The following is a 14,521-nucleotide window of genomic DNA, read 5'->3' as shown; positions in this document are numbered from 1 at the left end:
ATCTGTGGAACACTCATTGTCTTGCTTTCTGTTATTCCACACTGTGTTTTGTAATATGACTACGGGGACTGGAGCTGTGGCTTGGTGGTAGAGTGTTTGCCTGTTACTCAGGAGGTACCAGGTTCAATCCTCTTACACACACGTGCGTGTGTGTGCTTATCTAAGTATATACAGATCATATATGCATATATATAATGCCGTACACTTTCTCTGGAAATGACTCAAATATACTCATGCAAACACAGCAACCCATCGCATAACTTTATTTATTATACCAGAGAAGCAGGAAACTACACAAATCTATTAAGGACTCACATGTTCCACGTTGGATAAATGTGATTTTTTTTTTAAAGCAGCACACAAGTCGCCATAAAACAATCTACACATTTCGGAATACACAAAGAGCTCTACAGGCTGTGGCCTGTGTGTGGAGAGGGACGCTCAAGATATCTTATGCAAATGTGCAAATCCAGTCTGTTTCCTCTCCTGTCCAGCCCCATCTCCTTAACCTGTCAGTCTAACTATCTGCCTGGAGGTGGGGAGAGGAAACCGAGGAGGACCTTGCCTCTGATCCTGGGTTATTTGAATCCATCGAGTCCACTTGACCCTGAACACCCAATTGTTCTCTTCCTTCTCTGCTTTTATTTGGAGACATAGAGAATGAGGCTCACTGTTGTGTTGAGGTGGGACAGGCTCTCCTTCAGCTGCTGCTTCTGGATCCCACTACCCAGTACCAGTGCATATGCTGGGCCAAATGGCTCAGTCAAATGGCTCCGGCTCCCGCAGCCAACTGACTACTGAAGAACACAGCTGTGCCCAGCCGCAGCAGCGCTGATCCAATTCGGTTCCTCATGGGCTAGAAGTGTGATACTGATCACTTTTAATGAGGGCTGTGGGAACTGGCCCAAATTCTGAATGTGTTGTACAGAACAAATTAGTTTGCTTTGCTCCCCCCCTTATCATTCAGCCTTCAGAAGGACGGGTTTTCATCATGAGCAAGGGGATTTCACTCTTGGGAAAGGCACGGCCCTAACCAGGGTCTAGGAGCTGGGCTTTTCCAGGACACATTTGAAACCATGAGGGCTCTGGATGCACAGACCATTAGCATGCTAGAAGCCTGGCCTCCCTAGGGTTATAATCCCTGTCCGTGAAAAGGCTTTTCATTTAGCCTGTGGCCTCCAGAGTAGAGTGCATAAGAGCCTCTGTGGCTGAGAATACAGTTAAGATCTTCATCAGCATATATCTGGTTTTATGTTTCTACACTGTGTGTCTCACGGTCCACATGCAATACTATCAGGGAGTGCTCATTTTTCTTCCAAGAGGAGCACTGGATCAGTGAAGTTTAGAGACCACAGACCTATAGGTACAAAGAACAGGTTTCTCTGGATTCTGGGGTGCAGAGGGGTCACAGGGACAGAGCGGTTGGGCTGATATCGAAAAAGCTGCCACTAGTAGTGGTAGTTTAGAGGTCTAGGGGTTTGAGCCGGACACTGGACCTATTGGCAGGGGACCTCCACTCTTCCCTGACTCTGCCTGCAAATGAGCACTGCACTCCTAGGCTGAACAGGACGGGGAGTGGGGTGGGGGTGGGCTTAGGTGTTTTCGTAGGAGTGCTCAACGGAGCGAGCGTTGGGACAAGCACAAGAGGATGAAGCTTTAGTACAGGAGGGGTGGGGGCAGACCAACTCCGTGGAGGGGAAGTGTTATGCATCAAACATCTAAATCTTCAGAATAGGTACTGGGGTTCTCCTGGGACCGAGTCACCACCTTGAACTGACGCCGCAGGAAACCACCATAGCGCTTCTGGTTGTCCCACTTCAGCTTGGGGCGAATGCGCCTCAGGAAGCCCCCATACCGTTTGTATAGGTCTTCATGCCCTACTTGATCCCCATCCTGGCCCCCACCCTCTTCCCCAGCCATCTCGGAGCTCCTCTTGGGGTATTTTCGCAAAAAGCCGCCATAGCGTTTGGCCTGTTTTCTCAAGTCCTCCTCATTGAAATTGAGCGTGCCAGCCTGTGCGGCTTCATCATTCATCAGGTCAGCACCCATCAGCTCAGATTCTTTTCCATTGCCAAACCTACCGGAGAGAGCCCTGAACTTTTCCTCCGGGACACTGGTAAGAAGTCGGCTTCTCTCCAGCTCCTTCAGGAGGGGCTCCAAGAGCTTGGTCAGTGCAGTGTAGCCTTCTTCCAAAGCAACCTCATTCTCCAAGTCATCCTTAACACGGAGCCCAGAGGCAGACAGGGTGAGAAAAGACAAGAAGCCCCGGCATGTCTCCCACCCCTCTGAAGGCGGCACCAGGTCCTGGCACTCCAGGGAGCAAATCTGAAAGAATACAAGAACTTCATCATGTGAGAGATGAGAAATTAGACTTACAGAGGCTAGGCAGTTATCCCAAAGGCACAGGGACACAGGTGGCAAAGCCAAAAGCAGAAGCAAGATCTTTCTATTGCCCCACGCATGTGCTTTCACTCTTTCAAAGGGTATAGTTGCTCTCCCAACTGCTATCAGGTGAGGAGGAGGCTGCTAACACTTTAGAGACAGAGAGGTTCTGAAGAGCAGAAAAAATGTGCGTGGAGACTGGGAGGGCTCAGCACACCTGAGGGGGGCATGTGTTGGGGGTACAGGATCTACTTCATAGTGCTGTGGGGAGCATTCAGTCATCTCCATGACTATAATGATGTTGACAGTGATGGACAACACTGCAACCTGAACTCTGAAGGTCTGAGGCTGGAGTCCCCATGCTTAGCCACATAGTTTTTCTGAGCGTGAGCACGGACACACTGTGTGGTGGACACACTGTGTGTAGCTCAGTGAATACAGACCAGACAGATATTAAACACTGGTGATCATGATCTCAGGGAATCAACCCTCATTTTACAGATGAGGAAAATGAGACTCAGGAAAGAATTCAAGAGGAAGGGAGCAAGACAGGGCCGGAAGCCAAGCCTGAGTGTTGTCTACCACAGCTCGGCCAATGAACACTCTGCCAGATGAGGCATGGGAGAAACCATGACTCAAAATATCGTCAACAAGCCAGGAGAAAAATCTCAGGCCCAGAAGAGCCCCAGGCCCATGAAGCAGATCCTGATAGTGTCAAGGGGACAGCTTCTGCCAGGAGACTGAATTTGGAGGTGCCTATAAGCCAGGAAAGAAAGCTTTGGAATGTGTACCCAGCGCTTCAGACAGCAGAGCAAGCACCCCATGGTCTACATCCTGTTGCCAGGCACTTGGCAGCCTGGAAACATGGTCTCTGTGCAGGCCTGGGGAAGCCATGGTAATGAAGTCTAGAATGCAGTGAGAACTAGACAACATCAGACCTTGGTACCTGCTGTCCATGCTGTGCACTTCAGCAGAGGCACAGCTGCCCAGATATACAACCTCCCCTCTCTGGGCTCCACCCACAAATAGAATAACATGGAGAAGTCTTGCTGAGACCTACCAGAGGGTTGATGGGATGGGGCCCATCCTGAGTCCTCACTGCACACAGGGAGCACAGGGACAGGCAGTCCGCAGCAACATTAGAGGGTATCACAAGGAGGCAAGCTGCCAGCATCAGCCTGGACCACGCCATTCTGTCTCACCCGTCTGCTGGAAAGAGAGAAGGACAAGATAGTGAAGTGTCTGGAGCGGACAAGGCCGTCTCATCCTCATGTGTGGCATAAGAGCAGCACAAGGCAGGCATTCTTCCCATCCTGTAGTCAAGGACACAGAAGCTGGGGAGAGAACACAGGAGTCAAGGCTGAGGAGTCAGGAAGGGGTGAGAGCTGAGTAATTGCTGCTTCCTGAGATCTTCTCTCTGTAGACAGTCTATGTAATAGCTCTGTGAGGCAGGCGATGCTATAGTCTTCACCTGACAGATGGAGAAACTGAGGCGGCACAGGAAAATGGTTCCACACAGCTAGGAAACCAGTAAGTCAGAGCTTGATCTGGTCTGTCCACCTTCAAGTCACACATTGACTGCCACCAGCCTCCTGTCTGTCCCTATGTGCTGAGTCCCCAGGCTGGACGCTGGACATAGAAGCAAGCGCTGTACTGCTGCCATACACCCCTGTTCTTTCTGTTCTTCCCAAGGTCTTTGGAACTCTCCCCTTTGACTTCAGCACTGCTCCTCACTCTGACAACGGCTCAGGCCTCCCTCCTTGGCCTCCCTCCTTGGCTTCCCTGATTACCTCGTGAACTCTCCTCCCCAGCACATTAATTCTGAGATGGTGCCCATTAGGTGGACTGAGGCCTCCCCCTCTGCCTCATTGTCATGCATCCCCTGAGACTGGCCCCCTCCCTAACCCCAACATCAGACCTGGGATCTACTTTCATGGACATACCAGGCTCTGCCTCCCCCTTACACATGCTATTTCCTCTTCCTGGAGAACCTTCCCTGTCCTCTTGTATCTTGTCTTTCCTTGATTAGGTTTCACCTTATCAGTAACTTGTACCTCTTCCATCACAACAGTGCACCCCCTAACTAGCTGTGTGAGCACTTTGCCCATGCATGTGTGCACATATGCACATTCACACAGACACACACAGACACACACAGACAGACACACACACACACGCACACACATACACACAAGGTCTCTAAACACAGACTATCTCTTGCCCTCTCTGTAGTACTTGTCTGTGGCCTCACACAGGCTAAGTTTGCTCCTGCCTCGGGACCCTTGTGCATTCTCTTCCTGTGTCTGGAGTACCAGGACCTCAGGTTTTCACAAGGCTTCCTTCCTTTCTTACATTAAATAAATTAAATGTCACAGGTCCAGACAAGCTCCCACCAGCTGAAGGATCTACCTTTACCATTTCCCCAACTAGAACATTAGTTCTCAAAGACCTTAGCTGTCTTAACTTCTTACTCTATCATTTAAAACGCCAGCCAGAACATAGTAGGCCCTTTGTAAATGCTTGACAGATGAGCTGATGGTTCATTAAAAAGTCTACTAAAAGTTGCCCCTTTTGACGGTGTGAATATGGGAGGGGCCGGAGGGAGGGAACGTGAAAAGGCTGGGTGGAGGGGAGGAAAACAGAAAACGACGTGACTAGTTTGCAATTAAAGCAAAAAGTTAACGTTGTCCCTTTCACAGTCGATTTTTGTTTGTTTGTTTTCGAGACAGAGTTTCTCTGTATAGCCCTAGTTGTCCTGGAACTCACTCTGTAGACCAGGCTGGCCTCGAACTCAGAAATCTGCCTGCCTCTGCCTCCCAAGTGCGGGGATTAAAGGTGTGCGCCACCACTGCCTGGCTTACAGTCGATTTTTAAAGATTTTAATTTTAATTATATGTCTATGTGTGTGTGTGGGTAGGATATATGCTCTAATTTCAGGTGGCCATGGAGGTCAGCAGAAGGTGCCCTGAATCCCCCAGACCTGGAGTGACAGGCAGTTGTGAGGTGACTGACATGGGCACTGGGAACCAAACGTGGGTTCAGTCTTAACAACTGAAGCATCACTCCCACATCATCAGACAAGTTGTTAGAAGTCAAATCAGCGTGTGGTTCTTGCAAGTGGAACTGTGATGCCCCGGGGACTCCTAGCCAGCTATCTGGAGGTTTTACTCTCTTCCCACCAAGACATCCTGACCTACTGTCTCCAAGATAAACAGTGTCCACCTTCCCTCCGGGTTCCTGAGAACTGCCCTGTTTCTTCTGATGCTCAGGGACTCCAAAGATTCCACCCATGAGTCCAAACCATGGGATACCCCAGGACAAGTATCCTCTCGTAAAGTACACAGTTGGCTTCCTAACCATGACCTCAGTTGTCACTATCAAGATTCTACCATCCTAAGCCCCTACAGAGGCACTGGTACCTCAGAGAGCTGCCCACATCTGCCCTGAGCAGTGAATGAAGCTGGGGTGTGGGCCAACTCTGTCAACTTTCCACCTAATAACTGCAGTTTGTAGAACAGGCTTGAGTCATCAGCAGCTAAGTCTTCTGTGAGTCCCAGCAACAATCCACACCAGCTCAGAGGTGAGCATGATCTGCCCACTTTAGAGACAAGAAAACCGGTGCTTAGAAACTTGGTAACTCGTTCGAGGATATATGCAACTGTAGACCAGAAGCTTCTTCTGAGACTGGGCTCAACTGCTGCTGGCACAGGGAAGCTTGAAGTGGAAAACACACAGAACTATACTTACGTAGCCTGGGTGTCTCAGTGTCCCTTGGGTTTCTCTTGTGTTCTATCAGATGAGAAAAGCCAAAGGAAGGTTCAGGCAAGTGAATGGACCATTTACAGGCAGACAAGATAAATGGCTCTTTGTTTTTCCCCCTCTAATGCTGATCAGAGAAGCTCTGGTCTGTTATAAGATCTGAGCAACCTGTTGGGAGACTTCCCATACCAGTAAACTCTAAAATAGACCCAAATTCAACCTCTCTATACAAAACTGATGCTGCATCTATTCCTCTCCCCTTAGCTTCTGTGTGATGATATAGGTGGTGAAGTAGCTAAGTACCTGCCATTCTGAGAAGCCCTTGAACTAACCACATACACAACAACTTAAGGGATAAGCACCATGACCATGCCTGCTTTACAATGGGGAAGCTAAGGCCTCCCAAGATTCCCCCTGGTCAAGGAAGAGTGGCACTTAGTCTACTGCAGACCTTGCCTTCTTGTCCACCGATGATTTCCCAAGCTGCTCCATCTCCTTGCCCCACCCTGCAGCCTTCAGCTTCTGCCTGGATCTGGAGCAGATCCAAGCTTATTCCCTTAGACACAATCTCCACAGTAGCCAGAGGACTCTCCTGATGCTCCCCTCTGACGGTGCTCCCCCCAGCTCTGTGCTGGATCTGTATGGACATGATCCCTCCTTGGATCTCCTGCAGCCACCCATGCTAGCCCCAGCACAGAATTATATCTGACTATCTGAGTCTAACATGAGAGGCAATTTTGTAAATACAAAGCTCCTTCAGTATGAGTGTGTGGGGAGGTATTTTTGACCATGAGAAGCAAGGCACAGTTGAGAAAAATATGTAAAGGAGAAACTGGAGTACTAATGCCAAGAAGGGCGCAGAGGCCAGTTCATGCCAGCCTCATGGGGCTAGCTATAGTTTTCATTTGTTCGAAATGTCATGAGAAGACCAGACACATTTGTATGATTGACGCATGGATGGATTGGTGCATGCAGTAATGGATGGATGGAAGGATGACTGGCTGGGTGGGTGCATAAGTAGCTGAGCGGATGAATGGATCAAGCCCCAGAATGTCATCCAGGATTCAGGTGACACCAGGAGACCCATACACTTTGGTAAGTGAATAAACAGACATTTTAAAACTGGGAGTCTTAAAGTTAAAAAAAAAAAAAAGCTTAATTTCCAGCTTGTTTGGAAAAATGTCAAAGGCCTTTGAGACACTGGGCCTGTATCCTACCTACATTGGCCCTAGTCATAAGGGACACACACATGCACACACGCGCGCGCACACACACACACACACTGACTGGGCCCCCACTGTTCCTGATGAGCAACTAACAGACATTTATATTGGATGGCCAACTCAAACAACTTAGAAAAACAGCTTGAGGTGGTGGTGAGGAGGGGATTGTTCAGTGATTTTGAGGAAGGTGAGGCTTCAGTCCTGCCTGACCTGGCTGCAGGCCCACCGAGCTTGTTTAGTGAGGAGAGTGCAGATTCCAGCTGCCCACTTCACCACCACTTGGAGAAAACTGCCTTTGCTATGCATCGTTTTTCTCCACTATACAGAAGGGCTAGTAACAAAGAGTGTGAGGGTTGCTTTAGGCACACTAAGCCTATGCCTGGCACACACTAGGCACTTTAAATAAGAAAGTATAAAGGCAGCAGTCTGGCCTTATGTGGGCTACAAAGGAAGGGGAAAGAGGCAGAAGGACAACGAACCAGCATGTGACTGAGTATATTCTCTGTCCTGCAGGGGGGCCTACTATGTGGAAGGGGTCCTGCATGGGGGCCTACTATGTGGAAGGGGAGCTGGTGCCCTTCATGAGCAGGTCAATCCTGTGACAGCCTCCACCTCTCAGGAGCTACAATGTACCAAGTTTATGCAGATTAGGTCAGAATCCCTAGAGGTAACTTTGTGGAGAAGGGAAGTTGCCCTGTCTGAGTTCTCTTGACTTGTGAACAGATGGCCCAGCTTATCAGCTGGGTCCCTGAGGTTGAGCATGTCTTTACAGGCTGGCCTTGAGACCACCCCCATCTTCCTCCTTCTTGTGAACATACCTGAAAAAAAGCTGTATTTACAGACTGATTAACCAATTAGAAGTTCAGCACTGTGAAGAGACTGGACTGTCAATGGTACAGAAGCTAATTTTCTGATCTTAGGCTAGCTTCAGCCCCCAGAACGACCATCCCTTGCCCACCTCTGTGTCTGAGCTAATATCCTGTGACTAATAGATTTTAAAAAGACCCATCAGAATCTATTGTTTTAGCAGACATACTGGCTTCCAACCCAAGAGCTAAGAATGTCGTCAGATAGTCTATAGAAACACTTCCCCTATCTTCCTGTACCTGCCCCTCAGATGTACCCACCAATGTATTTCAAACTTGACTTGATTTGTGTCTTTCTTTGTTCCATAAAATGATAAAAATTCATGAAACTGCTTCCACATCAGAACTTGGAATTTTCATCTGTGTTCCCACTTAAAATGTCTCCAGAATAAACTTTCTCTTATACTCTTTAAGGTGAGAGCCGTGGTTTTCTTGGGGTTTTGTTTGTTTGTTTTTTGGTTGTTGTTGTTGACACCTTTAAAAAATTTACAAATTACTGAGCGATGTTGGTGGCTCCCGAGTCAGGGTGGGCCGGGATTTCTACCTTTTCATTGGGGAGCTGTCCGTGAGAACAGCTAGGGACAGAACTAGGAAGTTAGACTGGCTGAGAACTGTCTCCGTCTGAAGCAAACTGAGGAGTAAGCAGCTTTTTAGCCTACAATGGATTTTGTGAAGTAAGAAGGGAAGTGTGAGGCGAGGCTCAGCCAGTGACCCCGGGGGAGGTAGGCTGGAGCTCTCCCAGATGAAACCTCTTCACTTGGCACTTAATAAAATGTGTCCTTGGCTACACTCAGGACACGTGTAACAGCACAGTGGGGAAAAACAGGTGGGGGGAAGAGGTTTGACCATCCTAACAAACAGAAAAGGGCAATCTGGACGTACCTTACACCATAATCACATGGCCCAAATACTTTCTTTCCATCCACAGATATATTCCACAGGTTTCTATGGGTTCCATTTATCTGGCAAACCCTGGCTGCACTGACAGCTGCCCACAGGTGTCTACATGACACAAAGCATCATTAACTTCTGAAACAAGGGCTCTGCAGCCCACAAAGCCAAAAGGGTTTACTATCTGGCCCTTCTCCAAGGAAATATGCTGAGCCCACTTCACTTGACTTACTGAGAGTTTTCAGCTAATTTTTCTGGGTCTCCAGACATGCAGACATATTATAATAATAATAATAATCTCCCGACTGGATGCCAGGTGGGTTCACTGCAGTAGAGGCAGGTCGAATCTTGCACCTGACAAGTTCAGAGCTATTGCTGGTGGCAGGATGCATTAAGGAAGAGAAAAGTCACCATCGCCTGGAACTTTAATATTCCCTGAGAGGTCAAACCACAGGCTCCTCAGACAGCCCATAGCCCTCTCTCCATGCACCTCTGGAAACTGTCTGTTAAATGACCAGCACACAGTAGGAACTGTTTTCCCTCTTGATCCAGAGTTCCTTGAAAGGGTTGATTTTGTTTTGATTTGATTTTGCCTCCCCTGCTCAGAGACATTTCTACTGTAGTCAGCCAGGGCTCTAGAGGCAGCAAGCATTTTTATTTGAAAAGCCAGGGCTGAATAATAATAGCATGATTTAACATCACAATTATCTCTGGGAGCAATGTATGCATATGATTATTCCTATTTGGAGGAAGAGGAAATGGGGAAAGGTAAGAATGAAGTCACTTGCTTAAGGTCATACAATGAGTCAGGACTCCAGCTCTCACACCCACCTTGACACACGCCATTGTTTCTGTGACTCTCTAGTGACAACTACCCTAGAATCTATCAAAGACTGTGCCACTGCTCTGTGCCAGGCAAGATGCCTCCAGATGGCTCCTCAAGACAGGCTATCAGTAAAGGTTTAATCCCTATGGGAAAACTGTGGGCAGAGAGAAACAGCACCCCTAGTGGCATGGCGGGAATTCACAGCATCTCCCACCTGGGGGCCGCATGCTTTACATCTTTTATGTGAATTACCTCCACCAGTGATCTGGGCACTATTGGTCCCACTTAGATGGGAATACAGTGGGTCAGAGAGATAGGAACTAGGCACGGAATTGATCTGTCGACTACTCAAAGAGTTTAGAGGTGTAGGGGCACATGGCATGTCCTGTGGGCTATCCCCAAGACTTTCATGCACCCCTGAAAATGAAACAATTTCAGGACTTTTCACCTTACTGGAAAACAGCAAGTTCATTTTGGTGGGTTCCCAAGGGGCTGGAGAAGGAAGGCTCTGAAACTTAGAAGTGCTCCTTCTTGAGATATGATCACTCATAGAGCCTGGATGATCAGTTTGCAGAGTGGCCTGGGTCCTGAACAGAAAATGAGCCAACCTATTGTTCTGCAAGTGTCAAAGCGTAGACATAGGAGCGGGTCTTACCCAAAGGTCATCATCATATTTGAGTGCAGAGACAGATAGAAACACAGTCCTGTCGTCCCGGGGGGTCAGGGTCTCAGTGATAGCATTAGCTGCAGTTTTAAAGGAATGTTTCTCATCTGTTGGATTTGTAAGTTATCTCCTCCCTTATTGCCATTTGGAACAGTTACAAGGAGACAGACAAAAGGAAAATGAGAGGGCAGGGAGAGAGAGACGAAGAGTCAAAGGAAAAGGATGGGGTGGGAGTGGGAGGAGGGGCGGGGCAGTGAAGATACTGGGAGGGGGATGGGTGAATGAGAAAGAGAGGGAAGGGGCAAAGAAGTTGAGGCAAATGCCAGTGTGGTGTCCTGCTCCTCCCCCAGTCTGCCCCTTGAGCTACATAATAACTTCTCGGTAAACCTTTATCAAGTTCAATAGAATTAAACTGGGAACAAAGGCAGTTGAAGCCACTGTGGACACATTACTCCCAATGAGTACATCTGCAGCTAGTGGCTAAGAATTCTGGCCAGTGGGCATCTGGGAGTAGGGTGAGGGGAACTCCTGAGCCTGCCACCTGCCTCATAGATATGGCCACTGCGCTCCTGTGGGAGTAAGGAGTGGGATCCAGGCTGAGCTGCAAAGGACTTGGGGACACAATGCAGTTGATGTTACCATCTCCCTCTACTGTGGTTAGCTGTGAGTCGGTTAGGTTGTTTTAGCATCTTGTCAGACCCAGTAAGATCTGTCAATCACTTATCAGCCAAGAGGAGCAAACTGGTGAGAGAGATTATCTGCTGACCACATCTTCTCAGAAATGCACTGAGAAGATGCCGACTCCTCAGAGAATGAGGGAGAAATCTAATAAATAGAAAAGTTGTGCTAGGATAACTGGAGGTGGGACAGAATGTCAGGGAGGGACTTCATTGTTCAGGGGTGGGTGGGGGTGCAGAGCGGCAGATAAAGCAATGGCGTCATCTGTAGGAGTGGGGCAAGAAACACTGGCCCCTAGAAATATTTGACTTTTGTCAGGTTTCCCTGGAAGAGCACACAGCAGGATGGAATGGCATGAATGACGATGTCTTATAAGAGAGGGGAGGGGTTCATTTTGAAGCCTGACATTTTGAGTCATCAGAGAGGTGGCCATAATAGCATTTACTGAGTGCCTACCAAATGCCAGGTGCCTACAGCCTGCCATGGGAGCCTCGTAGTGACATAGGGGAAAGGACATTATTATTATCCTCATTATATTGGTGAGGCGATTAAGACCCTAAAAGGGAAAGCTATCGTTGCAAAGTTACATGCAGCAAATAAGGGATGACTATTGGGTTTGAACTCAACACAGGCTCAGGCATAGCCACACACAGTTAGGCAATACATGGAAAATTCTTGAGGTAATGCTCCAGAAGTCCTGAGAATTATCATATCCTTCCATATGTTTTCTCAAACAACCCAGACCCAGCCACCTGAGTAGGCTACTTTGTCAAAACAGTGGATTCTACCACACAGCATCCGTGGAACTGCTGTGACACCACACTCCCAGCTGCCAGCTGCTCCTGGAGACAAGGAGAGTCACCTGCCACCCATCACACTTAGCACAATGAGGACAAAGCAGTGGGCTCAGGATTGTGTCAATACACACACACACACACACACACACACACACACACACACGCACGCGCGCACACACACACACATAACTCACCCTGCTGGGGCTGCTTCAAGAGCTCCCCCCACGCAGATCTCAAAGCCTGGGGATGAATGACCTGCAAAAACAGAACAAAAGACAAAGTGGGGTGGGATGGGAGCACCAGTGAGGGAAGCAGGGGAGGAGGGTGAGCAAAGCGTAGGAGTGAAGCCCCCATGACAAGGAACAGAAAAGGACTGACATTCTGAAAGGTTTTGCAACAGATCTTGACAGCAATGCCTGTCAGATTAGAAAGATATCAGTGTGTATTTCACCAACCCTTGGCAGAAGGGTGATAATGAAGGTTTGCTATCTGTGGGAGGGTACTTGAAACCAGATCCAATAACCTAAAGAGCTCAGAGGCTTTATTAAGGGATACTTGTAAATCTTGAGAGGTTCTCAGAAAAAGAAAAAAAAAAACACCCAGGGAAAAGTAACAAGACACAGAATTTACTATTCAGTCGTGGAGTAATCTACAGTCGCCTTCTCCGAAGCTCACCAGCTTTGTGCTGATGTCAAACTCTGGGGTTCCACAATATTTTCTTTAAACATGGGCATTGCTATCAGAGAGCCCATGGCTTTCCTCAAGTGAGCTTCCTCCAGCCTAACTTAGCTGCCTCCAGCAGCGATGTGGCTGTGATTTACAGGAAAGCAACAAGTCCTTTCAAAGTAAAATTGGCAAGGAAAGTCCTCCTCAGACTGGGTATCCAGCTCTTGCTTTCCTTCCTAGTTCTCCTTCAACCAAACAACCTCAGACTTCATTCTGAGTGAAATCAAAGGAAGCCACTCAAATCAGCACCTTGTCACTGATTAAATGTGATTCAAAAGAGTAAAAAGGACAGCACTTATTATACATTGATGGTGTCGATTGGTGTTTGGTAAATGCGGAGTCCTGAACCTCATTAATGTTCCCAACCCGTGTAATCTAAGTCCAATGAGAACGTTGACCTTTAAGATCAGGCTAATTAGTGAAACCTCTTGGTCTTCCACCCAGGCTGCTCCCTTCTCCTCAGACCCTGAAAACTAGCGTGGGGACTGCTACCTGGCAGAGCCGAAGCACCGCTAGCACCTGTGGAAGCCAGGACTGTTCAGGGCATGGGTTCCAGAGGACAGGCAGCTCTTTGGACTCCCTGAGCGGGCTTTTGCAAACTAGCCTTGAAACTGTGATTTCCTGTGCTGAGTAACCAAAACCAAACCTAACTCCCCCCGCCCCCCAAGCTCGCACTAGTTCCCCTGCATAGATAGCATCAGGAGCACATGCATAAAGCCAAAGTGTCTGAGCTCCCTGCGGATCTTACCTGCTTACTGTTTTGTCCCTGGCAGGCTTCTGGCTGATCAGGTGGTAGGGTGGCCGATCCAATATTCAGAAGGCACCCTAACTCTAGCTCAGAGAAGTGCCACAGAGGAAGCGGTAAGGGCTACCAAATCTCCCTCTGGCAGTTCTGGAGCCTTACTCCCCTTTTATAGATGAGAGTCTCCCCCTGTCGCTCAGCTCTCTCAGCGCTCGCTTGCTCACAGAGCACAGGCTGCCAGGAGCCAATGGGGGAGTGGCAGAGCAGTCAGAGCCCAGACCCCAGGGTCCTTCCACTCAACTCCCTGGGCCTGAGTGAGACACAATAGCTGCTCCCGGTGATGTGATGTGGAGGAGGATGCTTCGCGCAGCCTGGGGGCGGATTCTCAGTGTAGTGCTGTTTGTCACTTCAAATTCGGCCACTTTTCAGCATTTCCAGGAGAGTGTCACAGGAAAACAGAGACAAAGGTGGGGGAAAGGCAGAGATAGGAGGAGACAGAGAGAGATGGAGAGACGTAGAGAGTCCAATAGAAAGGCAAAAAGAAAGTTGGGAAACAGAGAGAGGCAATGTCTGAGACACAAAGAAGCATAGACAAAGTAAGAGGCAAAGAGAAGGGAACATGGACACAGAGGCTATCCAAGACCAGCAGATAAAGATGAACAGGGAGTCAGAGAAGGAGCGATACCGGCACAAGAAACGAAGGCTGTCTCAAAATATAGGACCAAAGGATGTGCTGGAGAGTCCAAAGCAGAGTTCTTGCTTATGGAAGAGGAACAGTCAGCTCCATGTTGGCAGGGACACATGCACACACACGCTGGCATGCATATGAGTGTGCGTTTGCCCAAGAGTGGCAGGTGACTTGGGCACCTGTCTGAGTTGATGCCAGGCACTGCCCTTCCTCACAACAAGGGACTGCCATTCAATTTTCGGTTTTCTCTGGCAACAACATGGAATAAAGAGCGTGAGA

At 48.5% G+C, this 14,521-nt stretch overlaps 1 protein-coding gene across 2 annotated transcripts; it reads right to left on the bottom strand.

The window, feature by feature from the left end:
• Positions 1–238: 238 nt before the first annotated feature.
• On the bottom strand, positions 239–13,795 carry Pdyn (prodynorphin). Of its 2 annotated transcripts, none has more exons than XM_028755979.1 (4): positions 13,561–13,795; positions 12,281–12,341; positions 3,443–3,591; positions 239–2,325 (listed from the first exon to the last, which is right to left on the bottom strand). In XM_028755979.1, exons 3-4 carry the CDS (start codon positions 3,572–3,574, stop codon positions 1,711–1,713), a joined length of 747 nt encoding a protein of 248 aa, XP_028611812.1. In that variant the 5' UTR covers positions 3,575–3,591; positions 12,281–12,341; positions 13,561–13,795; the 3' UTR covers positions 239–1,710. The 2 variants fall into 2 exon arrangements, with proteins under 2 accessions (XP_028611812.1, XP_028611809.1); XM_028755976.1 differs by having other exon boundaries at positions 3,443–3,588; positions 13,561–13,708.
• Positions 13,796–14,521: the final 726 nt, after the last annotated feature.

This window comes from Grammomys surdaster, unplaced genomic scaffold, assembly GCF_004785775.1.
Source record: "Grammomys surdaster isolate TR1022 unplaced genomic scaffold, NIH_TR_1.0 129, whole genome shotgun sequence".
NCBI lineage: Eukaryota > Metazoa > Chordata > Mammalia > Rodentia > Muridae > Grammomys > Grammomys surdaster.
Note: the sequence above shows the minus strand (reverse complement) of the source record. Positions and strands in the feature narration are given on the sequence as shown.

What these genes read in the sequence shown, in the direction of transcription:
- Pdyn (XM_028755979.1), bottom strand. Translation starts at nt 3,574, where the DNA reads ATGGCGTGGTCCAGGCTGATGCTGGCAGCTTGCCTCCTTGTGATACCC. An exon ending in CCCATCCCATCAACCCTCTG is followed by an intron (nt 2,326 to 3,442) that starts GTAGGTCTCAGC and finishes GTATTCTTTCAG; the next exon opens with ATTTGCTCCCTGGAGTGCCA.